Here is a 27,266-nt window from a genome sequence, read left to right as displayed (position 1 = left end):
AAATAAATATTATGATAAATAAAGTAATAATAATAATAATAATTATTATTATTATTATTATCATTATAAATAATAAAAATAATAATTAAAATGGTAAATAATAATGCAAATAATAAATTTAATAATAATAAACAAATGTTATTATTAAAATTAATAGTATTATAAAGAATAAACATAAATAATATAAATAAATAATCTGTAATAGTAGTAATAATATTAATATTATACATAAATAAAAATGAAAAGTAATATAAATAATAATAATAACATCACAAATAATAATGAAAAGAATAATATAAACAAATATTATTATAAATAATAAATAAAAATAATATAAATTAATGAATAATATAAATAATGATAAATTATAATAATATTAATAATAATAATATAATATGAATAATAAAACTAATGTTATAAACAAATATTATTATTATAAATAATAAAAATGACAAATAAATAAACAACATAAATATGATAAATGAAAATAATAATAATAATAAATTAATTATAATAACAACATAATACTATAAAATATTTATAATAAAATTAATAAAGTTTTAAATAAAAAAAAATAAAAAAAAATTAAGTATTATTATAAATAACAAATACAAATTATATGAATAAATAAAAAATAAAAATTTTATTATTTAAAAAAAAAATTTATTATACATAAATAATAAATATAAATAAATAAAAAACAATATTTATTGCTCAGCCCTATTCACTCGACAAGACCTCAGTGTACCATCAGAAGTTGATAACGCTTCGCCTCTTGATTCACCGAAGTCAACGTTATTATTTATTCAGAAGCTTATTCAATGATCTGCTCTAATGGATGCAGGCGCTAAACAAAAGCTGAACGTCAGTTGTGTTTTTACCTTTAGTTTTCAGGGCTCCTTTGCTCAGATCACCACCCTCGACTGTCTGTCCTTCTCCTGACAGACGCTCATTTAGCGATTCGATCTCTCTCCGCACTGTACAGAAACACAGCTCATAATATAAACATAATAACTGAGGGGGGAAAACAGATTTTCTCATTGATATATTAAGTTAGGGATAATGCAGGACAAGTCTTTGGTAAGTGACAACAAAAAAAAGAAATTCATAGCTAATTGCATCATTAAAATTGTATTGAAATTACATCTCAGGTTACTTCGAAAAATAATTTAGTTACTTGAGCAGGCACTCGCACATGCATGCACACTTGCATGCACTCGCACTGTACTTCATATAACTCACAGCTTTGCAATCTAAAATGTCGTTATAATGGAAGTCAATGGGGCAAAAACAGTCACCAACATAATGAAAAGGTAGTCAATTTGAATTTTGAAAAATTTTCAAAGAATTGTCCCAAAATATGTGTAAAAATAAGATTTGTCACTACAAATGATTACATACATTACAAACAGAGAAAGTTGTGGCCAAATTAAGCCTCAAAATCACCCCTAAGTGGATATTAGAGCTGCACAAGTCTGGCTAAAATGACAATCCTGATTTTTTTGCTTAAAATAAAGATCAAGATTTTCTCACGATTCTGTAGATGTAAAATAACAACAATATTTTGTGTAAGTCTACTGGTTTCTTTAAATAATTATATTCTGCTTATAATAATTCCGATGTTACATTATGTTTGAGATATGAGCTTGCAATCTGTCATTGACAACATTATTAGACCATTTATTCACAGACATTTGTCATTATCAGATTCCCTCTTGCATTATATTCAACATTTTATAGGCTGGAGTAGGTATACTGACATTGTAAACATTTATTGCACAACACTCTGTGTTCGCTATGAAAGAAAAAACATAATAAACGCTTGTCGTAATTATAACTCTAAAATGCGATATGATTATTTATATGATGTGCTTGCTTTCGGTTTCATTTTCACTGCTGAGTGCTGTTCATACTTCCCACGCGGCTCTCAAACGATCTCTCTGTGCTACAAACTGAATGTTATTTACAGCTTTATTACCGGTTATTCTCAGCCTATGCAGGTTCTGTTAACTAAAGTAGACGTGCGCACGCCTGCCCTCTCTTTGGTAACAGCTCACGGTCAGCAGCTCGCATCACATGTGATTTCACGGCCACAAATACATCATTACATGAAGACAAAATGACATTTTTGGGTGAATTATACCTAATAAATACAGTATATTATACAGTATATTTCAACATCATTTGCAAGTGTCTATGTCGCTGAACAATGTGTGTGAAACAATGAGAAGACTCGTGCAGCCGCCTTTGCTTCTGCCCTGAACTTGAAAATATGATTGGCGTAATTGTAGAAATGCTGGATTAAGATCGTCTAGGGGGTCGAATCAAGATCGCAATCTTTTTTTGATTAATCGTGCAGCTCTTGTTGATATAAACATCCCCAACAGCACAAAAGCTTTATTTTATATTATTATTAAGCATCTGCAACACTCTTGCTAATTGCTAAATATAAACAAAAAAAAATCCAATGACTCTACTTTTCTGAATCGATTCATATAGAACTGTTGAATTTACATGCAATATTTCAAGTATATTATAATAATAGCTTAAATTAAATGCATAATAAACTTAAACTGAAATTAATAATAAATTAAATGGCCTAAAATGAAAAGTAATCTGGTATTTTACGTTTCCAGTGGATTTTTGTAACTAGTTGCACCCAAACACTGCACATGACACAACAACACGGACCAAAATCAAGTATTTCTGAAAGCTGTAACCAGCAAACTGATTAATTATTCAGATATTGAGGACGCAGTAATTGTGAAAGCAGCTTAGTTCAAATATGTAGAAGATTACAGGGTTTACTCACTTCATTAGTCACCTCATGCACACCACGACTTGAAATATAAATGATCTAAACATTATGAGAGAAAAAAAAAATGCATAGGTTACTTGGTTAATACTCACATTCCAAGTTTTCGATGTAGAGATTTTCAAACTCTCGCTCGATTTGTCCGAACAGGTCCAGTAAGTTACTCCTTAAAGCCATCGGCAACTTGGAGTCCTGGTAATTAAAATAATCTGCATTAATCCATATTGCATAATCAAAACAACTGCACACTTCAGTCATAACAAACAAGCTGTGTTTTGTTACATTCTAGCTACTTAAAGCTAATGAATACTGCTGGGCAAAGACTAATGGCGAATAATTGTATCCAAAATATACATTTAATTATACATATTTAGTATGTATATGTATAAACTAAATTGGCCGTTGAGTGTGAATGAGTGTGTATGGATGTTTCCCAGTACTGGGTTGCAGCTGGAAGGGCATCGGCTGTGTAAAAAATATGCTGGATAAGTAAAGACAACATTTATTTTGCATGCAATTTTTTACAATTAATCCTTGCCCAGCACTACTGATAAATAAATAAATAAATAAATAAATAAATAAATAAATAAATAAATAAAAACTGTATCTTGTAATTCTATAACTCTAAACGTTCATGGAAAATCTGTTCAGTTCTAAACTGCATAAAATATTTACTGTTCTAAAACTATATCTAACAAACATCTTGTTTCATAGGTTTGCATGGAAATGTAATCTATGAAAATGTACATCTAATAGTTTAGTTAAAATAAAAGATCACATTAAATAGCGCTGAAGTTCCTAAAGTTTATGGTAAAATATGCTTTTGAAACTTTATTTTTTATCTATATCTGTTATGTAAATCATTTTACTGTTTTAATTACTACACCTAATGATATCCAAACATTCAAACACTTGCCTAATCTGGTAATTAGGCAAGTCATTGTATAACTGTGCTTTGTTCTGTAGACAATCGAAAACAAATATTGCTAAAGGAGCTAATAATATTGACCTTAAAATGTAAAAAAAAAAAAAAAAAAAAAAAAAAAATATATATATATATATATATATATATATATATATATATATATATATATATATATATATATATATATATATATATATATATATATATATATATAATTATTATTATTATTATTATTATAGCAAAAATAAAACAAATAAGACTTATTTCAGAAGAAATACTGTGAACAATTAATTTCTCTGTTAAACATAATTTGGGAAATATTTAAAAGAGAAAGAAAAATGAAAAGGGGGGCGAATAATTGTGACTCATATAACTGTATATTGCGATATGAGTAAATTCACAAGATCACGTATAACTCTATTTAGAATGAATTCATATGTTTACATTGATTGGGATTATTTTGTATCTGGGTTTATTGGAAGTATCTGCATAAAGTACTGTACAATTAAACAAATACAAATTACTGAGGTGCAAGACATTTTATCATAGTAGATAAAATAACACTGTACAGTGTAGAGTCTTCATAGTTCAAGTAATTAAATACAACTGATTTTGGTTTATGTACCACTATAACCACTTGGTTTAAGTTTGCTTAAATTGTACACAGTCACAGGTCTTAAAAACACATCCAAATGGAAACCTTTCACTCTATTTTAGGGTTAAACTTTGCGAAGACTGCAAATCACATTTTCTGAATTGTGATGCTGATCAACTATAATCCCAACTTGACATTGCTGGTCCTGCGATGTGGCTGTTGCAGATTCACACATTGCGATATCAATGCTGAAACCATACATTGTGCAGCCCTAATTTAAATAAATGTTAAATAGACCGCTGTTCTGAAATAATACATCTAAATTTGTTTAATCGATTCATTTGCATTGTTTCTATTAAATTGCATTCATACTGCACTTTAAAACAACAAAGTTGACCAAAGTGCTAACAATAAAGTGTGAAAACGATGTATGTAATACAAATACAATATAAATCAATACATTAAACTGTTAACAATAGATTATGGATTACATAAAATGTCTTGATATTCACAAACATTAAATATCTATACATTTTATACATCTCTTGGGCTTCAACACCACTTCATCAAAATGAGAGCAGAAAATCTTCTTAAATCACCATAATTTTAACAGCATTTGCAACTACAGAAAAATACCACAGTGAAACCTTAAAAGGGCATTAAAATAAAACACAGCTAACACATCTCTATCCATAAAACTATTCATAACTAATTTACCAAACTAACTTACCTCCATTATCAAGGATAAGAGGTCCCAAGTAAAGTCTTTCAGCCTGATTAAAGCTACACAAAGGAAAGCAATCCACAAACAAACATTGCTGTTGTGCAGTTTAGAGCCGCTACGTCCATATAAACAACTCCAGAACTACATGATGTATCCGTCATGCCAAAATAACACAAGAATTCATGCTGAAAACCAGAGTCAAAGCCAGTCTGCACTCTGTCAATACCAGCTGCACTCATGAGAGAGAGAAAGAGAGAGAGAGAGAGAGAGAGAGAGAGAGAGAGAGACTGAACTCTAGATTGATAAAAGAGAGACTTTGCGAAATGTGTACACCATTAAAAAAATTATTGTACTTATTCAAATTAATATTAGAAGTTTTTTTTTCTTTTTTGTTTTTGTCTTCTTTCCGCCTCTTTTTTTGTATATGGTATTTTCTGATGATGTAAATATATTCCATATTTTATTTTACATTTAAATGCTTTGGCAATACTGTTAAAAAACTTCTATGCCAATAACTATATAACTTCTATGCCAATACTAAAACTGAAATTAAAACCAAGTATACAGTTTATTATTGTTTTTAACTGTATTTTTACTATTGCTGCTTAATCACTATTGTGTAACAAAACTAGTTAAAACATTACAAACTATCTGAATGAATCTACAGTCATGTGTTTCATTTGAGTTTTTTTTTTGTTTTGTTTTTTGTTTTAATTTTTGTTTTATATTTTAGTTTTGTTTTGTTTTAGTTTAGTTTTTTTTGTTTTATTTTAATTTAGTTTTTTGTTTTAATTTTTGTTTAAGTTGTTGTTTGTATTGTTGTTGAGTTTTATTTTAGTTTTGTTTAGTTTTTGTATTAGTTTTTGTTTTATTTAAATTTTGTTTTGATTTGTTTATTTTATTTTTGATTTAGTTTTAGTTTAGTTTTTTGTTTTATTTCAATTTTGTTAATTAGTTTTTTTTATTCAGTTTTTGTTTCATTTTATTTTTGTTTTATTTTAATTTTGTTTTGTTTTAATTTTTTGTTTTTAATTTTAACTTTAGTTTTTGTTTTGCTTTGCTATTTTTGTTTTGAGTTTTGTTATTCTTGAAAGAACATATTTTAAACATATTTTAAGAATATATTTTAAAATTAATAAACTTTTTTTCTTTAATAATAATAGTCTTTTATTTTTTTATTTGTGTAGGCATATTTTTTTTGTTGTGTGTTTTGTATACATGTTATATAATCACTTTATGATTCATTCATTGTTTATGTAATCTGCAATGCTTTAGCAATACTTGAAAAGTCATGCAAATAAAGCACATTTGAATCAAATCGAAGGAAATTAAACTAAACTGAATATAGAGATAGAGAGAAGGCGAAGGTAATTAGCAAACACCAGCTCGCCGTCCCAAAACATAATACCAGCACTGAGCGGGTGAAAGGCGTTATAGTCCAAATCCAGTGAACGGTTTACAGTAGGAGATGCCAATCAGAAATGACCTCACAGAGGACCTGACTGGACAATCGAAGCCCAGCATGGGCCGCTCTTTAAAAATGAATGAAGCTATAGAGCAGAGAAGGATCTGGAAGGCACAAAGCATAGTTTACCCCACATTGCGTATCAATAAAACAGGCGAGTGAATGGCATCATGTTTTAAATCTTCTTGTTGCCACAATAACCAAAGCTTTTTAGTATTCACTTCAGTATTAAGCTTAAAGGCTTATATTAGGTTAAAAGGAATAAGCTTTTAACTATAGGAGACTTATAAGTTGAGGAGTCGTTGATAAAGGGCTTTATTTGAATGGAAGGCTTGTCGATTATTTTAATTTACGAGAGCACAGGCGTCTCTTATCACTGATGGTAACTCCAGGCATGTTTGTGTAGGGAATGAGTGTGTCGATAACAGACTCATTTAAGACAAACGATATGTGTTAGAGGATGGAAATTCCAGAGATATGTTACAGTACCCAAACACTGATGAAAACACTCATTGACAGAAATGCTTAACCGTGGCCATCTGTTTGTATGACTTGGACTTTGACTGTGGCGTTTAATTTTTACAGCGACCTTTTAAATATTTGCTATTCTGTTCTACTTTAACATTTCATTCGCATTTAAGTTATATGCTATTTCTATTTAATTAAAGATGTAATGTATTCATTCATTCTATCTATCCTTCAGCTTAGATCCTTATTTATCAGTGGTCACCACAGCAGAATGAACCACCAACTTATCTAGCATGTGTTTTATGCAGCGGTTGCCCTTCCAGCCCCAACCCAGTACTAGGAAACACCCATTCACACTCATTTACACACACAGGCAATTTAGTTCATCCAATTCACCTATAGCGCATGTGTTTGGACTGTAATTTTATTTTTAGTTTAGTTTTTTTGTTTTGTTTTATTTTATTTTAATTTTGTTAATTTGTTTTTTTAATTCAGTTTTTGTTTAATTTTGTTTAAGTTTTGTTTTAATTTTTGTTTGGTTTAACTTGTTTTTGTATTTTAATTTAGTTTTATTTTAATTTAGTTTTGTTTTAATTTTTGTTTTTAATTTTAGTTTTTGTTTTGCTTTGCTATTTTTGTTTCGTTTTATTTTTGTTTTGAGTTATGTTTTTCTTGGATGATATTTTGATATTATATTTTAATAAATAATATAATTTATCGCTGATAAAAATATATTTTCTCTTTCACTATATTTTTAATTATCATTAGTCTTTTTATTTCTTACATTTACATTTAGTCATTTAGCAGACGCTTTTATCCAAAGCGACTTACAAACTTATTTCGGTATGCATTTTTTGTTGTGTTTTTGTTGTGATTATATATAATCACTTTATGATTTATTCATTGTCTATGTAATCTGCAATGCTTTGGAAATACTTGACAAATCATGCAAACAAAGCACATTTAAATTAAATTGAATCAAATTAAATTGAACTGAATTGAATAGAGAGAGAGAAAGCGATGGCAATTAGCAAACACCAGCTCGTCGTCTCTAGGGAAAACCGGAGCACCCGGAGTAAACCTACGCCAACACGGGGAGTACATGCAAACTCCACACAGAAATGCCAACTGACCCAGCAGGGACTCGAACCAGAGACCTTCTTAAATGTAATATAATTAGGCTATTTTTGTTATTTTACAGTGTGTAATTATAGATTTTATTATGTTGCATGTTCAGTGATTAGGTTTGGATGCATTCATTACAATACACTGTGTGTCAAAACATACAATTTTACAGTATAATAATAGGACATAGAAGATTAATTAAGGACAGAAAATTATATTAATAAAATGTCATTCATTTGTTTTGGAGAATGAGAGTGTGGTGCTGGATTTTCACTTTTTTTTTTTTTAAAGAGAGTTCTTTTATATTATATATTTTTATTAATTTATGATAAAATAATTCACACAACACCGCATGTTCACATGGATCCAAACGCCATTGTAATATTGCATTTATTGTCACATGTCTTGTGGTTCTGTGTCATGTGGTGTCCCCTGTGTTTGTCTATGTCATGTGACTCCTTTGTTCTGTTTTCCCGCCCTGTGTTAATGTTTCAGTATCTCCACCTGTGTCTCACCCCTGTGTGTATTCAGTTTAATTACGTCTTGTGTATTTCTACTCCTGTGTTCAGTCTTTCTCCGGCTATGTATTGTCACATCCCCGATGATGCCTGTGTTCCATGTTCCTGTGTAGTAAGTGCGAGTTTGTAAATAAATGTGTGTTTTTGATAATCTCAGTCTTGATCGTCTGTGGTGCGACACCGATTGTGACATTTATAAACAGGGTTCATACGGTCATGGAAAAGTCATGGAATTTTGACCTGACATTTTCAAGGCCTGAAAAAAAGTTTTGGAAAAAACAGGAAAAACCCACAAGGTTTTGGAAAAGTCATGGAAATTACGTTTACACCTAATCACTTAGCAGACGTTTGTGTCCAAATCGACTGCGGTCACACTAGAGCTTGTGCTTGCAAAATTCTGTCATACATCGCAGCGAAAAGGGGCGGGGTTAACAATATGATTAGACGTTAATACGAGTGAGCGATTGCGCCATATTTTAAATTTCTCATTTTAAATGATCTTCTATTGGTCTCACGCAATTACCTGATGTGATTTCGCAGGCTTTGAACTTTCGAATGCAGTGAAACGTGAAACTTGTCGCACGTGCTTGCGTTTCTGGTCTGCCTCACTGGCATGCCTATGAATGGAAGTCTATGGAGCGAAAAGTGCAGTGTGATCGCGACTTTACAATAGAAGTAGTTTTACCTACGATTACTAGTTTAATAAACTATTAGCATTATCTAAAATCAGTTTGACAAATATCTGTATATTGGAATGGAGGTTAGTTGTTTTTACTTCTTTTCTTTTCTTGGCCAAAACATGCTCTCACATTATTAGTGCCGTGTAAGCATCATCTACTTTACATAGACATAAAAATTAATTGAAACTATTGCTTGTTTTATGATATGCTGTTATAAGTTAAAACATTTCATATGATTTACCATGTATATGTAGACATTACATGGAACATTAGGTCAAGAAAATTGACTTAAAATTCCTGGAATTTCTGTAGTAAAAATGTGCATGAACCCTGTCCATAGTATATTTTTAAAAAAAGTAGTTTTTTTTCTTTCTTTTATTATTATTTACAACAGTTTTTTTTTATAATGTCACCTCTTATTGTAGTATTAAAGGAATACCAAAATCAATGCATTAGCTGATTACACTTAAATTTGCCTCAAAGCTTCTTTGCTTTTGTTTTACTTTTTTGCATGTTTAATGATGGCTGGAGTTAAAGTTAAAATTAAACACAGACAATAAGAGTTACTTTGAACACTTTTAGTAGCAGCATTTAAACATATTTAGTAAATTATATTTTCTTTTTTGGATGGATTTTCACATAACCATTTTTTAATTTTATTAACTTTGTGATTATTCTATTCCCTTCTAAAAATATAATAAAATAACACACTAGCTATGCAAACACACATACTATAAATCACAGTTACATGTTGTTATTATTCACAATTTGTCCTTTCTTTTTCATAATTCATTCATTAATTTTATTTTCGGCTTAGTCCCTTTATTAATCTGGGGTCGCCACAGCGGAATGAACCGCCAGCTTATCCAGCATATGTTTTATGCAGTGGATGCCCTTTCAGCTGCAACCCATCACTGGGGAAAGTTTTTCATAATATTATGTCTCATTTATATATTCATATATGCAGTGTTGGGGAAAGTGACTTCAGAAAGTAATGCATTACAATATTGAGTTACTCCCCAAAAAAAGCAATTAGTTGCATTACTTAGTTACGGAAAGTAATGCATTACGTTACTACGTTAATTTTTTTTTTTGTTTTATTAATCTATAAACTAAAAAATGCACAAAAAAAATTATGAAAAAAAAGAGCTATTATGAAACAATAAGTACCATAACACGTTGACTATGTAAACACACATATCATATCCCAGCTGTCATGACTCTGTGTTTTATTAATACAAAACAAACAAGATATCAAAAACAATGTCACTGAACTGGCTTTGTCTCATTCTTGACAGCACACCAGAAGTATAACTCAATGGTTTCCTCTAGCCTATACAACCAAAAACTGGATCTAAATGTGCTCAGACAGGTTTAAGAGGAGAAGAGAAAGGTACCTGTCCTTCCAGCATGTCTCTCTGCATGCCTGTCCTGTCCTGCTCGGTGCTGTTGGTCCTCCGAATGGAGAGACTGTGCGATTTGCGCTTCTGTTTGACTTGACGGGCGGCTGCGCTGTTTCCACTTTCAACAGGCATCACTCCTCAGTGACGTCCCGATACGCACTTCCTACCTGAAACTGAGCAATCAGACAGCAAGGGTTTGCTCCATCCTACAGCACAGGGCAAATATAATGTGTGTTTGTTCAATCTAAAGCTCAATTTTAAACGATTGAAGGAAAACTATCTGCTGCTGCTTTCAGTAGTATGGCAATAAATGTCAGGTAAAATGGCATTAAAACTCGCATTGTTAGTATTTAACATTGAATAAAGTACATGAGGTGTACCTGAGCTGATCATTGTCAGTTTTCTGTTGTTCAGCTGCAAGAAATAGAAGCTGTTTCTAATATATACATTTCAGGTGTTGGTTAGGACTTCTTTTAATATGGAAAATATTCCTTCTGTCGAGTGCTACTGCTTATATTTAGACCACAGTTTAAAGGGGCAGTAGGTGATCTTCCACAACAGCTAACAGCTTAGCTTAAATCTCTGAATCACAGTCCCTCCCCTGCTGTCCAGAGCCACGCCTCCTGAAACACGAGCACTCGCACCTTAAAGATGACAGCAGAGCCCTCTCTCATGTGTTAAAAGCAACTAGTGCTTGTCCGGCGGCGTGCAGGAATTACACTCATTACGATGCCAAACTGACATGCTATATCTGACTGAATATTTAGAGCAGCATGGTAAACAATATAAGGAGAGCGTCACAGGTGATCATTGTTCAAAAATGAACCAATGTGATGCGAATATAAAACCAGTAAGTCCTCAGTAAAGCTGGCTAGGTGGAATAGCACTATTTACTTGTGTTTTGTTGTTAAACTAAATAAAATCTACATTATCGATGCTGTAAAAAAACGTTACATCAGCTTTGCGTGAAGCTAACATAGTTTTAACACAGAATGTAACCCGTTTAAAAGAAATCCTTTAGCCAAGGTGTCATCCTTTCTCCAGCGTGTAACTCCAATATTGATTCAGGGTTTTAAAAAGTTTTGATTTAGCATGTTTTTACCGATCACGCTCTCTCTTTCTCTCTCGATCTCTCTCATGAACGTGCAATGCACAAACGGCGAAGCTGCGTACAAATGGTTGCACAGTTGTTCAAATCTACATTTGCTGACAGACAGTTTGGGCTACTTATCGCAATTATAAAAGATGTCTGCCCGACTCTATTTAATTGGATGAACGTTTTTTAGTTTTATGCCTTACCTAGAAAATAAAAATACATATAAATACATTTAGATCACGTACTTTAATCAATACTATTGGAATGGGAAGAGACTTTCAACTAGCACAACAAAAAATGTTTCTGAAGACAATCACCTACTGCACCTTTAAATCAGCCTTTAGGCTTGATCATCAGACTCTCTTCAGTTGGTTCTCAATCTGGCAATCTGTGATTGCGTTTGTTTTGATCCAGGAATGTAGTATCTACTTCAACCACTGGGTGTCAAAATTGCATACTGCACCTTTAAGTGTAATTCTTATTGTAGAACGACAAAAATATATTATTTTTACTATTTTATTCTTCAAAATATTTTCAATTAAATTAACTAGACAAGAACTTAAACATGAAAAAAACAGAAGAAACAAAGAACTGATTACTGTATTTTTTTTTTATATTTAAGCATTAAGTATGAGATATTTTCATATTAACACACCTAGTCCTATGCTAATTTCAAATAGTAATTAACTAAAATGTAATTAGCTTAATTATTGTGGGAAAATGCAAGTAAATAACACAACAACATAAATATGTAAAAGTGTTTTAAAAGTTTAAAATAATTTCCTGTTTTTGTCTATTTCTGGGTGAAATATGACCTGTATATTTGCATTCTGCTTAAAAGAAGAAGATGAAGCAATGAGTGTGATATTAAAGACAATCATGTTAGGTGAAGGGTTAAAATAAAGGTTAAACCGGGTATCAAATAAAAGCAAGCAGGCCATCATCCACAATAACACAGATCTTTAATCAGAGTGTTAATATCAGCGGAAGCAGTTTACAAAGTCATACAATATGAAGAATGATTACATATTAAAACATGATGTTAATAAAAAGCATGCAAAAACAAAAATACAAATACCAGCCATGGAGAGCAGTGAATGATAAACAAAGCAGACACATCCTCAGACGACTGCTTAAAGTGATGAAGAAGAGGAAGACCTCAAACAGGAAGCCCAGGGCCTGAACACAGAACAACACCATCTATCGGTTCACAAACATGACAATGACGAAGGGAAAAGCAGCAGGCGAGGAGGGACAGTGTTCACATAACATACAGTAACAGAGAGGAGTGGGTGGATGGACGGATGGAGTAGTCATGAAATAAACAAAATGGGTTAAAGCAGATGGGGTTAGTGGGTTTGAACACATCATATGAGATACATGCATGAAGGATGAACTTGCAGCATCAGGATGTGTACGACATGCAGCTTTTTTTGGGCTGTGATCACACTGAACAAGCTTTTTGTGTTGAGAGGCACCTTTTTTTAAATAGTTTTCTAATAGACACGTTTTCTCCTCGCAATTTCCACGCAATTTTGGAAACTTCCTACTTCTATGTTTATGAGGCTGATTTTACGCTCTGTTTCTGAATGATATGAATTATTAGATTATCAGACATATTTACAGGAGTAAATCCCTCCGTGGTGAGTGATGATTACAGTGAAAATAGCACCGAACGCCGTTTCGATACTTGGAAGTTCAGTTTCCATTTGTTGACTGAGAAAACAGATACTGCCCATCGTGATGTAGAAAGACACGTTCAGCAAACGCAAAACCGCATGCTCATTTATTTTTTTTTTTGGTCCTGACGGAACCAGTCAACGCAAAGAGACAACCCAGTTGGGTTTCACCAGTGCTAGTTGTTTATGGTCAAATAGGCTTGGTGTGTAGCAGCCCTTAGATGTGTCTACTCTATTGGCTCCAGTGTGAAGTAAATCCACACATCAACATCACTTGATCAACATCAAAACTACCATGTTTTGTGTATATTGTTGTTTATAACTTAACAATTCTGTCTAGTTCTTGAATCTGATTGGCTGATAACTAGGCCCACACGGAATCTGCGCGCGCAGAATTCTGCAGATTTTCCGCTGATTTCTGCAGATTTTTAGCCCATTATTAATTCTGTTTATTTACTTGAGTAAATGTGTAAATCTGAATTTATTCTGTTTTTATTCAGTAATTTAATACATTTTATTTAATATATTAAAGTTTTAGTTATGATACTCCGCTGGAAATCCGCAGATTTTTACTAAAATTCTTAGCAGAAATAGCAAAAAACGTCCGCAGATTCTGTCTGGCCCTACTATTCATTCATTCATTTCCTTGTCGGCTTAGTCCCTTTATTAATCCGGGGTCGCCACAGCGGAATGAACCGCCAACTTATCCAGCAAGTTTTTACGCAGCGGATGCCTCTCCAGCCGCAACCCATCTCTGGGAAACTGGCCCTACTAATAGTTATTATTATTATAATAACTATAATATAATAATAATATATATATAATATTAAAGCAATATCAGCACTCATACAGCCTCTTTACCCTTGTTTATTACTCAGCCCACACTAGAACTAAAGAGAGACTAAACAACCCACTACACTTTGTTAAATATTGCAGCTGTTGGACAACATAATGTACTTTTGAGGCTTTTTTTATTTAGCTGAGAATGTTTTTGTTCATGCATTCATTTTCTTTTTGGCTTATTCCCTTTATTAATCTGGGGTGGCCACAGTGGAATGAACCACCAACTTATCCAGCATATGTTTTATGCAACCCTTCCAGCTGCAACCCATCTCTGAGAAACATCCACACACACTCATTCAAAGAATGTAGTTGTTTAGATTGCAGTTATGCAGTTTATTTATAAGGATAGTGCTTATTTTAAATATTTCTCATTTCAGAGCTTCAGCGCGCTGGCGGCCATCAGCCTTTCATACTGAGCAGAGCAAGGACTGTTGATGTTCCGCCACAAGATGGCGACAAAGACCACATAAGGCCTAAGGGGAGAAAAACTCACAGATGATCAAATCATTATTATACAGGTAAGTGACATTTTAAGTCGATCTCTTTCTTTGGTATGTTGTCGTGCTGTATTTATACTACAGTAATTGAGTAGTGTTTGCCTTGCTTTGGCTTTTTCAGGGTTAATTATGATGATGTCAAATCCTGTAATGATTGTTTTACTTTAATACATACGTCACAAAGAACAAGTGAAATAGCCACCATGAGTACTATACAAGTGATAAAATCTATATTTATCTGTGCTATAAATGCAATTTCTGTATGATTCAAAACATTACAATAACTTTTACAATCAAAAGCGCTGTATTTTGCATATTTCCTGTTCAATTACAGCATATTAAAGGGAGGTGAGGCAGCACCGAGCTGTGCCTCATGTCAATCCCTTGCAAACAGGCCTGAGCTTTTGCTCACTCAGTGTACGCTACAAATGTAATGCTTTATTAAGATGTTTTTATACATTGTAGACATACTTATTATGTCTTCACTTTCCATATAATAGGGAATGTATTTCATGTATGTCTATCACTTATTTAGTGTTAGGATCTGATGTACAGCTGCGCTGAAAAGACATGAGGTGAGGCAGGCAGTAGCTGCGATGAAGGGGTTGGGCGTGAGCTCACGGTTATTCTTGTTCAGTGACTGACTGCAAACATGGAGCATGTACTATTTCAGCTCAAACATTTCTCAAAATGGGACTTTCAATCAAAACATGAAGTAATAAATAATTGACGACCAATGCCGGAGCTGAACGGTGTGACCGAAGATAACTTAAGTAGCTTCAAGACTTCATTTACAAGGAAAGCTAAGACCAGTGGGTGTGTGTGTGTGCGAGAGAGCGTGCATCCGCCGTGGTGCTGAGTGTCGCTTGTTATTGGCTGTCTGTAGCGTCCATCTTGATGTTTTTTGGAAGGCATATTGAATCGCTATACATTTTACATTCTTCCTTGGCACAGTATATACCTGCTATGTGTATATAAAGAATGCTGATATGAGACCTGAAACGCAATATTGGCAAATACATTGGGTGCATATATTTGTAAGTCAGTGCCTCACCAACCTTAAACCTCACCGCATGTCAATGGAGCCTACCATTTCATGGTATATTGTCCAAAAATAAAAAGGCAATACGACTATATTATTCTTGCTATGTTGTAGGATTATTTCTCATTTTAAAGCTTTCTCAGATGTCTATATGCTTTAGGAAAACATACGACTTAATTTACTTTTTAAGAAGGCTCTCAGTAAAGGAAGCAGCTTATTGATTAAGGGTTGCTTTTATATTTGCACATTCGTTCATTTTTGAACAGTGACAACTTATGACTAGGCATGAGATGATAACCGGTTTCAAAATTTACTGTGGTTTGGAAAAGTCAAGGTATTGAAATCGCACAACTGTTTTGTTACACTGTTTTTAAGGTATATGTAGAGTTTTTTTTTTCTCAAGTGTTTTTATTTTATTGTGTTGTAAGGAAATCAGTGTTTTTGACGCTAATTAAGAAAGTAGAAGTCAATTGTTTAATTTAATTACGTAGCCTGACATGTTTACTGTTCCAAAATACTATAAATGTTTTCTAAAGTGTAATATATATTGTGTTAAATGGAGGAAAATGTGTTTTTTTTACTAAGACAAGCAGTAAACACAATACAGTGATACCATGAAACCGTGATGTTTTTATCCAAGGTTATCATACCGTCAGAAACTTATACCAGCCCATGCCTACTTGTGACATGCTCTCTACATTATTATGCTACTGTACGTCAAACAACAAAAGTTTTATTTAATTGACTATAAACAATGTATTTTGGTAGCCATTATCTGATAATATGATTTTAATGACGCTTCTTAAATTATATTATTAAGTCCAAATGTGCGAATATATACCCAACTGTACTCCAATAGTCTAATAAGTGAAAAATAATAGATTAAAATATACTATTATTAATATGAAACAAGGAAATACTTGGATATAAACATGTTTTATGTTGCTTTACACACATTACACACGTGTATAACTGAATAATTGCGTAAGTTTCAAGCGAAATGAGATCATAAACATTAAAACGCGCGCGCACACACACACTCGCGCGCGCTCACACACATCAGTCTGAGACAAGGTCAGCTGGCCTGCTCGACTAAACACCACTAAAACAGTCAAACATACCAAGCGTTATAAATCATGCGTGTCTGTGCTGCTGATAAAGTGTAATTCTCCTGATTATCAGCTAATCCTCCATTATGACAGACACTGGCGCGTCTGCTTGCAATAATACTCACATTTATGACCGCTTCAGCTGATCTGAGCGCGACTGTCATGCGCTGATGATGGGATTGAGTGTGTTGGAGTCCTCCAGCATGATCCAAAGAAACACGCGAATGATTCTGTCAAAAACACAGAGGGATGTTCACACTTTGATGTGTTTTTGATCAATCCCGACACTATCGGCAGACTGTGAAGCAAAGGGAAATGATAACAGATACGACCGGATGTAAAACTTCAAAATTAAAGTCCCAGTGATATTCCTACCAGAATCTAAATCATAAAACGCAAATTTGTCCATATGTATATAATGATTTAATAATTTATATTTAATGCAAAATGCCCAATAATTATGAAAACAATTACTTAATTGGATTTAGCACCTTCGTTAAAGATTTCACTGAAATAACTTAGTATCGTGTAATAATAATATAATGTGATGTGAAATAGAAATAAATTACTTTTAAAACATCAAATAATAATGAGAAACAATATACAAATTATGCAAAATATATAATAATACAAATAATAAAATATATCAAATATAAATAATAATAAAGAGAAAATATTAACATCATTGTTATCATCAGTGTGTGTGTGTGTGTGTGTGTGTGTGTGTGTGTGTGTGTGTGTGTGTGTGTGTGTGTGTGTGTGTGTTTCAAATGTAATTGTTACACATTAAATTACAACATTTGATGTTATGTCCAAAGATTTTTATTCAAAATAACACATTTTATTTGTTTAAATTTATAGGTTTGTAATGGTAAATAAAATAAATGATTAATAAATAAATAAATATATAAATATTTATAAATTGATTATTAAATTAAATCGTAAACTTTAGCAAAGAACTGAAATATTTCGAACCAAAAATCCTGAATTTGACCAAAAAAGATGTTGCTAAGATCCCCTCAGCAGCCTTACACTTTCCATGTAAGGGGAAAACCGAGGGATATAATTTACTAAGCTTTGTTTTAGAATAGTGAAGTCTGTGTAATACTTTGTACTGAATAAGGTTGTCTAAAGAAAATGAATAAATTAATATATATTATTACAATTTATTACAATATTTATTACAATGTATTACTGTTTTAAATGACTGCTTTATTATTGTATGTAGTTTCAAATGAAAATATTACTTCATTAATTACTGCTCTTATTACTGTTAATAATTAAATATTTAATATTTAATAATCACTGGAATAAATGATTAAGTAAATTAAACTTCCTTTAAACAGTCATTTTATAGTGCAATAACATTTCACAATTTCACATTTTTTTACTGTAATTTTGATAAAATAAGCGCGAGACTTTTGACTGCTATTCATATACATTCATTCATTTATTTGCTTATGTATTCTTTTTTATCATTTATGCAGGAATTTGTGGATTAATTTACTCATTTATTCATTTATTTGCTTATTTATTATTCTTTTTTTTTACTTATGCAGGAATTTATGGATTTATTTCCTCTATGTATTTATTTATTTGCTTATCTATTTTTTTCTGTAGTTATGCAGTAATTTGTGCATTTATTTACTCATTTATTTATTTATTTGCTTATTTATTAATTGATTTTGTATTCATGCAGAAATTTGTGGATTTATTTACTCATTCATTTATTTATTTATTTGCTTATTTATTTATTTTTTTACTCATGCAGGAATTTATAGATTTATCAACTAATTTTATTTATTTATTTTTGCATTTATTCATTTATTGTTTTGCAGGTTTCGTCCTCTATATGTCGGGCATTTCGCAGTCTGTGAATGACTATAGTGGAATTAAGTTTGGCCTAAATTAATATTATGTTTTGGAGATGCAAAAATATACAAATAAATTAATTCTCCTTTTATTTTAGCTTTATTTCCCTCGGCTTTTTCCTGCAATTAACATAACCCGGAAAAGATCCTGGAGGAACATCCACCAATCCGAAGACGCCTTTATTCTCATCCACCAATCACAATCCTTGTCATAGCCTGCATCTCGTGGTCGTGTCTTCAGTGTGCTCGTCGGAGTTAGAGCCAGCAGCGTTTAGTTTCTTCATAATAAATTAGTGTATTTTCTGGAGCGTCACACACATCTCAAACATCACAGCTAAGCAGTGTAAAAGATAGTTTATTGCTCGCTGGTGTTTAGGTGTGTGTGTTTGCGCGTGTCTGTGGTGTGATGGCGTGTTAGTAGTGCTGCAGTGTGATTGGTCAGTTGTCTGTGCCCTCATGGTGCGGTTGTTAAGGGCGGTGCGCAGATCCGCTGCTGCGCTGCTCTGGAGAGCCGATAAACCCAATAATAATACCGCTGGAGGAGCTCACACTGCGGCTTTTTCTGCTCCACAACACAGGTAAGAGCCATACAACCACACATACCATCTCTTATGTTAACAACACCGTGCACTTTATAAGGTGTAGAACTCACAGGGCCTAATTAACGTGACCTTTGAATAGCGTTGTTTTAACGTTAGTGGTAAACTAGCTCTCTGGTAACGGTAACGTTAAACTATTTGTTGTGCGTTTGTTTGAGCAAAATACTGTGATTTAAATGGTATTTGAACCACACTTTACATTCAAGTTACATTAGTTAATTTATTCACTAACAGTGAACTGTACTTCTACATCATTTAATAATCGAAGTTCCTCACTAATGGAACCCAGACGTGTGCCTGTTAGCATTACGTTAGCTAATCTGTTACTGTGAGTTAGCATAAAGTAACAATGAACTTTATTTTCATTAACTAACGATAACAATTGAGGTAAAGTTGGTTTTATATTCACTCATTCATTCAATGACAACTCGTGACACGCTGTCTATATTGTTTACCATGGTACTTTGAATATTTGGTCTAAAATCACATGTAAGAATGATTTGAAAACAACATTGACACTATGTATTTGACTGTGAACAATGTTGTACTTTGATAATCATTGGGCATAATATGATTTCACTATTCAACATTTGCAAAGAATACTTTTCAGAAATTATTTTATCAAGGAGAAAGTCTGAATGTATGATTATAATAGCAACTTTACCTCAATACTATAACAAACATTAATAAATACTGTAATAAATGTTTCGTTTATTGTTTTATGATAATAGCATGGTTTTTGAGTGTGTCTGTGTGTTTTCAGTCAGGTCAGACGGTTTACTTCACCTGTAAGGATGCCGGAGGTTAACATGGATAATCTGGATGAAAAGCAAGTGCAGTTGCTTGCTGAAATGTGCATCCTGATAGATGAGAATGACAAAAAGATTGGAGCAGACAGCAAGAAAAACTGCCATCTCAACTCAAACATCGATAAAGGTAATGCATGTTAAATTTGTGCATGATGTTTTACCTTTTATTGAAGTGCACTGTACATTCAAGCAGATTGTCTGCTGTGTTGTGGAGTGGATAAAGTCACAACTTAAAAAAAAGAATTTATTAAATCATCAATAAACAAATTATTTTCTTTCTCCAACAGGTTTATTGCATCGAGCGTTCAGTGTTTTCCTCTTTAACAGTGAGGAAAAGCTGCTCCTTCAGCAAAGATCTGACGCCAAAATCACTTTTCCAGGTCTGTGTCATTGTTATTTTAACATTAATTATATATTATAGAAGCAAATAATTATTATTTGTCTCAAATGTTCTCATGAATTGCAATTGATCTATTTTACAAATGTCCTTGGTAAGTGAAACTTCTATAAATTCTCCTTCTGGTGGGACCAGATTGTTTTTAACACATATTCTTAAATACTTGGAGAAGATCTTCCAATATCCTATATTTATAAAAGTATAAATATAACTATATAAATATATAAATTATATAAATATAACTATCATGTGTAGTGTTGGAATATCTAGCCAATTCCATGCGTGTTCAATAAAAAAAGGTCAGGAAAGGGTTTTCTTTAATGCCAAAAATATTTGTAATTTATTAAATACAAATTAATAATTTGGGTACAGAGCTCTGGGTTACGTTACCCCCAATGCAATACAAGAATTACATTCAGGAGTTTCGCAACTAACTTCCATATTCCAGCATATATGCACAACCGATATTAACAGGTGGAGTTTTGGTGTAACATCACTTATCAGTCTTTTTTCTGTTGTACCCAAACATATTTCCTCTTTTTGCAATACTCTGCATACCAAAACTGAACAGTTAAGTGCATCTTCAATATATTTCACAACTTCTACAATCATCCAGCTCCTTGTGACATGTCTAGACCTCTTATTGGACAGCAGTCTGGAGCAAGGGCCCCAGCACTATATCTATTGTTATTCTGCTATTTTCCTCTTGTCAGCAGTTCCTTCTAAAAAGTATGCACAACAGTAAGAAAGAAGAATTATGCTTGGTCAATATACGGTTCATACTAAATAAAAAGGAGGATCTGTGGTTAGTCTAAACATTTTTTCAAATAAAAAATAAAGACACAAAAATAATAACAATAAATTTCTTTTTCTCCACAGTGTTTTATTAGATTGTGTCGACTTTAATTTTACTTTAACTTTAATTTAACTTTAATTCATAATTTTGAAGATATTTTAACACTATTAATCCAAATACAGTTTTACAGTTTTTTAAATAAATTGTAAAAGCTTAATACAATTTATATCTGTAATATACTTTTTTTGTTGTCATGAAAATCGCCACAATTAACATAAATAGACGTTTAACACATTTAAGATGCAAGTAAGTGACAATTTAAGAGTGTAAATGACAGCAGTCCAATATTTGGCAAATAGTATCTGGTATAGTGTGATGAAGTATGTACATATTTAATTTTCCACACATTTAAAGATCTAGAAATGTTTATAAATGCACTTGCAATTGCTTGAAAAGTACTTACAATTATCTTAGAACACACTAAACTTACTGTCAGGGCTTTATGTGTATTTCTGCAGGCTGTTTTACCAACACTTGCTGTAGTCACCCTTTACACACTACCAGTGAACTGGAGGAGCAGGACGCCATCGGCGTCCGACGTGCCGCTCAGAGACGCCTGCAAGCCGAGCTTGGTATTCCCATGGACCAGGTACTAATACAGAAAACAATGAGTAATCTATTATATAGTTGCTTTTCAGAGGATCAGTGACAAGCAGTGTCCTCCTAAACAAACTAAACTGAGCGTCAACAGTGACATTTATACTTAACTGGGTATTATGCAGGGTTTTTATTGGTTACGTATGAGTGGTTGGCGCCTAGTGGTTTGTGCCTCCAAAACGCATATACACATTGATTATTACACACACACACATGTATGTACAGCAATTCACAAATATCTTTAAATATGAAAAAAATTGAATATTAAAATGTAAAAAATTTATATATTATTGTCTACATAAATAGGAAAACCGCTACCTCTTTCCTGCCTTCTGTACCTCTGAGAGCTTTGGCGGAATTCGACTCTGCTGTATCCAATTTATTTAGAACAACTTATATTTGTTTAATAATAATAGTAGTAGTAGCGTTTAATATATGCATATTTATATTAGTTTATATAATGTTTAGATTTGTCCACCTGTTGTGTCTTAGAGACATATGCATCACCGTGTATTTGTATATAATTATTATGTTATTGTTCATTTATACATTTGCTGAAAATTAAAACTCAGTTTAGAATTACTTTTGAAACAAATAGTTGCGCTTAACAAAATAAAAACACGAGTTTATATATGTAATGTTGTCTTCAGTGGAGTGTGTACACTGCTGTTTCCTGAATCCAGGGTCGAATGGAAGATGCTCGTTTCTCAGATGGTCTGTTTAACTGTTTTCTCGCTAGTGAAGCGTTCAGTTTATGTTCATGTTAATAGCAAAGGGTCGATGGCATGACACAATTAACTCTTTAAGGGAATGGGAGATGAGACTCTGATTGGTTTAATGCACATTATGCTCAAAACACACCCATAACTCATTAAGATTATAAGCACAATCTTGACAGACCATGTGCCTGGTGCAACAACTATTTTGCCCTTCCTTAAAAAAAGTGGATTCGCACACACCACTGACATCCATAGTAGGAATTTTTTTTTCTTCTTTAAAATCCATATAATTATCCACCTTTTGTTCAACAGAAGAAAGACACTCAGATTTTAACAAGTGTAGTTAATAAATCGTTCATTAATGTGTCGTTGGACCACAGTACCAATCATGAGGGTCTGTTTTGTACATTGAAATATATACATCACCTGAAAGTTAAATAAATAAATCAGTCAATCAATAAATAAATAAAAATAAATACATTTTGGAATAAAATACATATTTTTTGACCAATATAATGTTATTTTGAGCTATTCCAACAAATATACCCATTGATCATAAGGCTTTTTCCACAGTATTTCCTAAAATATTTTTTCTTTTGGAGAAAGTCTTGTTTGTTTTATTTCGGCTAGAAAAAAAGCTCTTTTATTTTTTTTAGAAACATTTTAAGGTCAATATTATTAGCCCCCTTTTTCAATATTTTTTACGATTGTCTACAGAACAAACTACTGTTATACATTGACTTGCCTAATTACCATAACTGGTTAATCTAATAACCTAGTTTAGCTTTTCAGGGTTCCTACATGTCTTCAAAGTGCTTAAAAGTACTTGAATTTCAAACAAGTGCTTAAAAGTGAAAGTGGAAAGTGCTGTAAAGCAAACCTGGGTCCTTAAAGTGCTTGAATTAAATTTTAAATAAAATTTGTTTATGATTTAATTTTAATCAATTTTACTCAATTGTCAAAAACAGAACAAAAAAACTGAGAAGTTATTTCATTTAAATTTGTACAATAATGCACATTTTATCAATATTTTATAAACTGCTTTTGTATTTTATCAGTGTTTAATTCAACAAATTTTAAGGTATTAAAACCTTGAGCATGACTTTTAAAATGGTTACTTTTTGAAAATGACAAGTGAAATATTAAGTACAGTTAGCGTATGAATTACCATTTATTTAAATTTAAGGGGACTTGAAGTGCTTGAATCTGCAGTGCATGAAAGTGTTGGAACCCTGGCCTTTAAATGTCACTTTAAGCTGAATACTAGTATCTTTAAAAATATCCAGCAAAATGTACTGTATTAGTTATGTACTGTATTAGATAGGTATTAGTTATTAAACTTTTTTAGTTAAAAAAATGTGTTTAAAAATTCTTTGTCAAGCAGAAATTGAGGAAAAATAGACAGGAGGGCTAATAATTTGGACTTCAACTCTATAATCTGTAATCTACTTGTTATTCCAGGTTCTTCCAGAGGAGATGACCTACCTGACCCGCATCCATTATAAAGCCCAGTCAGATGGCGTTTGGGGCGAACACGAGATCGACTACATCATCTTCATGCAGAAAGACGTAGATCTGAATCCAGACCCCAACGAGATCCAGAGCCACTGCTACGTGTCCAAAGAAGAGCTGAAGGAGATCCTGGAGAAAGCCAAGAGGAAAGAGCTGCTGATCACGCCCTGGTTCAGCCTCATCGCTGAAACCTTCCTCTTCAAATGGTGGGAAAACCTCAGAAACCTCAAACCATTCATCGAGCACGACAGAATCCACCGCATGTAGGACACTAATGGACACTGCTGACTTACTAATGGACACTTAAAGGGGTAGTACACCCAAAATAAATATGTACTCAGTATTTACTCTCCCTCAAGTTGTTCAAGACCTTTATCAGTTTCTTTATTCAGTTAAACACTACATTAGTATGTTGGAAACCTGTAACCATTGACTTCCATTGTAAGGAAAATAAACAATTCTATGGAAGTCAATGGTTACAGGTTTTCAGCTTTCTTCAAAATATCCTCTTTTGTGTTTGACAGAGAAAAGAAACGCAAACAGGTTTGGAACAAGTGAAGGGTGAGTGAATGATGGCTGAACTTAACATTTTTGTGTTCTTGTGTCCTGTGGAACACTAAAGAGGATATTTTGAAGAAAGTTGAAAACCGGTAACCATTGACTTACATAGTACTAGAAACAAATACTATAGAAGTCCGTGGTTCTTCAAAATATCATCTTGTGTGTTTGACAGAAGAGAAAAAACTCTTAATAGGTTTGAAACAAGTAAAGGGTGAGTAAATGATTGAGTGAATGATGACAGAAAATATTTGGGTGAACTATCCCTTTAATAGGCCACTCCATCATAAGGAAAAGACTGATTGTTTTGATCCTGAGGAGTCTTTCTGAGACAATCTGAGAGGTTTACTTAGTGTTATTTTTTTTCTTATATGTTGATTAGAACCTAATTACAACTCGTATTGCAAATTGATGTAAGAAAATGTAACTATTTAAAGAGACAGTTCACCAAAAACTGAAATTCTGTCATTTACTCACCCTTTAATTATTTGTTTTTGTTGGCGAACACAAAATAAGATGTTTTGAAGAATGCTGACAACCAGTAACCATTGACTTCTAAAGTAGGAAAAACAAAAAATATTGAATCAGTCTTTAACTATTGATGGTTACGTCAATGGTCACAGGATTTCAGCTTTCTTCAAATGATCTTTTGTTTTTGACAGAAGAACGAAACTTATAAAGGTTGGGAACAAGTAAAGGGTGAGTAAATGATGACAGAATTAAATAATTTGGGTGAACTATTCCTTTAATAGGCCACTCCATTACAAGGAAAAAAAGACTTTGTTTTGATTCTGAGGAGTCTTGGGACAATCTCAGAAACTATTTAGTGCTAAAGATCTTGTTATTTGTTGATTAGAACTTTATTACAACTCACCCATTATTTTTTGCAATACTTTTTTAGTTTCTTTTATCTGTCAAACACATAAGAAGATATCTTGAAGAATGCTGAAAGCCTGTAACCATTGACTTTCATTGTAGGAAAAAGAAACATTCTATGGAAGTTTTAGCTTTTTTCAAAATATCTTCTTCAGTGTTTGACAGAGGAAAGAATCTCAAACAGGTTTGGAACAAGTAAAGGGGGAGTGATGATGACAGAATTAAAACAAATTTGGGTTCCTTCTGTTCTGTTGAACACTAAAGAAGATAATTTGAAGAAAGTTGAAAACCGGTAACCATTGACTGTCATAGAATATTTTTTTCCTTTTATCGAAGTCAATAATTACAAGCTTTCAGCATTCTACAAAATATCTTCTGTTGTGTTTGACAGAAGAAAGAAACTCATAAAGGTTTAAAACAAGTAAAGGGTGAGTAAACGATTGAGTGAATGATGACAGAATGCAATTATTTTTGGTGAACTATTCCTTTAATAGGCCGCTCCATTACAAGAAAAAAGAAAAGACTGAATGTTTTGATCCTAAGGAGTCTTTGATCAATCTGAGAGTCTATTTAGTGTTTATTACAACTCGTATTACACGTGTATTACAAAGTGATGGAAAAAAATGTAAGTATTTACAGAGGCAGTTCACCCAGAACTGAAATTTCTGCAATTTACACACCATTTATTTGTTCAATTAATTTTTTGAGTTTCTTTTATTGAATTTTATGAAGAATGCTGAAAATCTGACTTCAATAGCAATTGTTTTTTCCTTCTATGGATGTTGATGGTTACAGGTTTTCAGCTTTCTTCAAAATATATTCGGTTTGTTTGAGAGAAGAAAGAAACTCAAAACGGTTTACTATCACTTGATGGTGAGTACATTTAATTTTTGGGGGTGTACTATCCCTTTATGGAGGTTTTACTAACTAACATTTTGTCCATTGTGTGTGAAGTGCCTAGTTTCATATCAGAGACTATGCATATGGAAGAATGTTTCGTGTAGATAAAACTATCAGGGCTTATTATGAAGTTTACAGTTGTGTTGATTTTTAGAGAACTGCAATAAAATGTGATTTCTTTATACTCTCATGTGTTGATGCATTTATTTGACTATTTTTAGAAAGTTAACATGATCTGTGCATTCACACCGCATTATTCCCTCAGTTTTTAATGCAAATTCAATGTTAAAATCTTTCCAGCTTTTCCTTGGGTTTTTCTGGAAAGCATGGTTTATTTATTTTTTGGTATAAACATTAATCAAGCAGAAATGAACAGCAATGATTCAAAATAGGAAAAAACAACACCAACTATATTTTATTAAATTGTTAATCATTTACATTTTAATTTATTTAATAAAATTATAGATTATTTGTAACATTACAAATGCCTTTGCTGTCACTTTTTGTCAGTATAATGAGTGTATTTTTTTTATTCATGAATGCTTTATTTTATGTTTTACAATTATTATATTATACATTTTTGCAGTA

The 27,266-nt window shown here is 32.2% G+C and overlaps 3 protein-coding genes across 15 annotated transcripts in view; 2 read left to right on the top strand and 1 right to left on the bottom strand.

The window, feature by feature from the left end:
* Positions 1–17,276, bottom strand: part of wdr37 (WD repeat domain 37) — a 52,021-nt gene extending 34,745 nt beyond the window's left edge. For 2 of the 8 annotated variants that reach the window (XM_073940437.1, XM_073940439.1), the window contains exons 1-6: positions 17,110–17,276; positions 12,893–12,993; positions 10,713–10,891; positions 5,066–5,118; positions 2,911–3,007; positions 882–977 (exon numbers count right to left, since the gene is read on the bottom strand). In XM_073940437.1, coding sequence (XP_073796538.1) covers positions 882–977; positions 2,911–3,007; positions 5,066–5,071 — 199 coding nt within the window. In that variant the 5' untranslated portion in view covers positions 5,072–5,118; positions 10,713–10,891; positions 12,893–12,993; positions 17,110–17,276. 8 annotated transcript variants of the gene reach the window in all.
* Positions 1–27,266, top strand: part of nck1b (NCK adaptor protein 1b) — a 165,297-nt gene that overhangs the window by 14,422 nt on the left and 123,609 nt on the right. For 4 of the 6 annotated variants that reach the window (XM_073941382.1, XM_073941386.1, XM_073941384.1 and 1 more), the window contains exon 3: positions 14,714–14,854. The gene's annotated coding sequence lies outside the window, so the exon portion shown is untranslated. Of the gene's footprint in view, positions 1–8,628; positions 8,748–14,713; positions 14,855–27,266 lie in introns of those variants that run through there. The other 2 variants (XM_073941391.1, XM_073941389.1) reach the window with 2 other exon arrangements.
* On the top strand, positions 19,091–26,862 carry idi1 (isopentenyl-diphosphate delta isomerase 1). The gene is given in 5 exon segments (NM_001025475.2): positions 19,091–19,433; positions 20,218–20,390; positions 20,551–20,643; positions 21,975–22,105; positions 24,294–26,862. Coding segments are annotated over 5 exon segments (837 nt in total). The 5' UTR covers positions 19,091–19,311; the 3' UTR covers positions 24,612–26,862.

The sequence above is a fragment of the Danio rerio genome, chromosome 24 (assembly GCF_049306965.1).
Source record: "Danio rerio strain Tuebingen ecotype United States chromosome 24, GRCz12tu, whole genome shotgun sequence".
Classification (NCBI taxonomy): Eukaryota; Metazoa; Chordata; class Actinopteri; order Cypriniformes; family Danionidae; genus Danio; species Danio rerio.
This window is presented reverse-complemented; position numbering and strand designations above follow the sequence as displayed.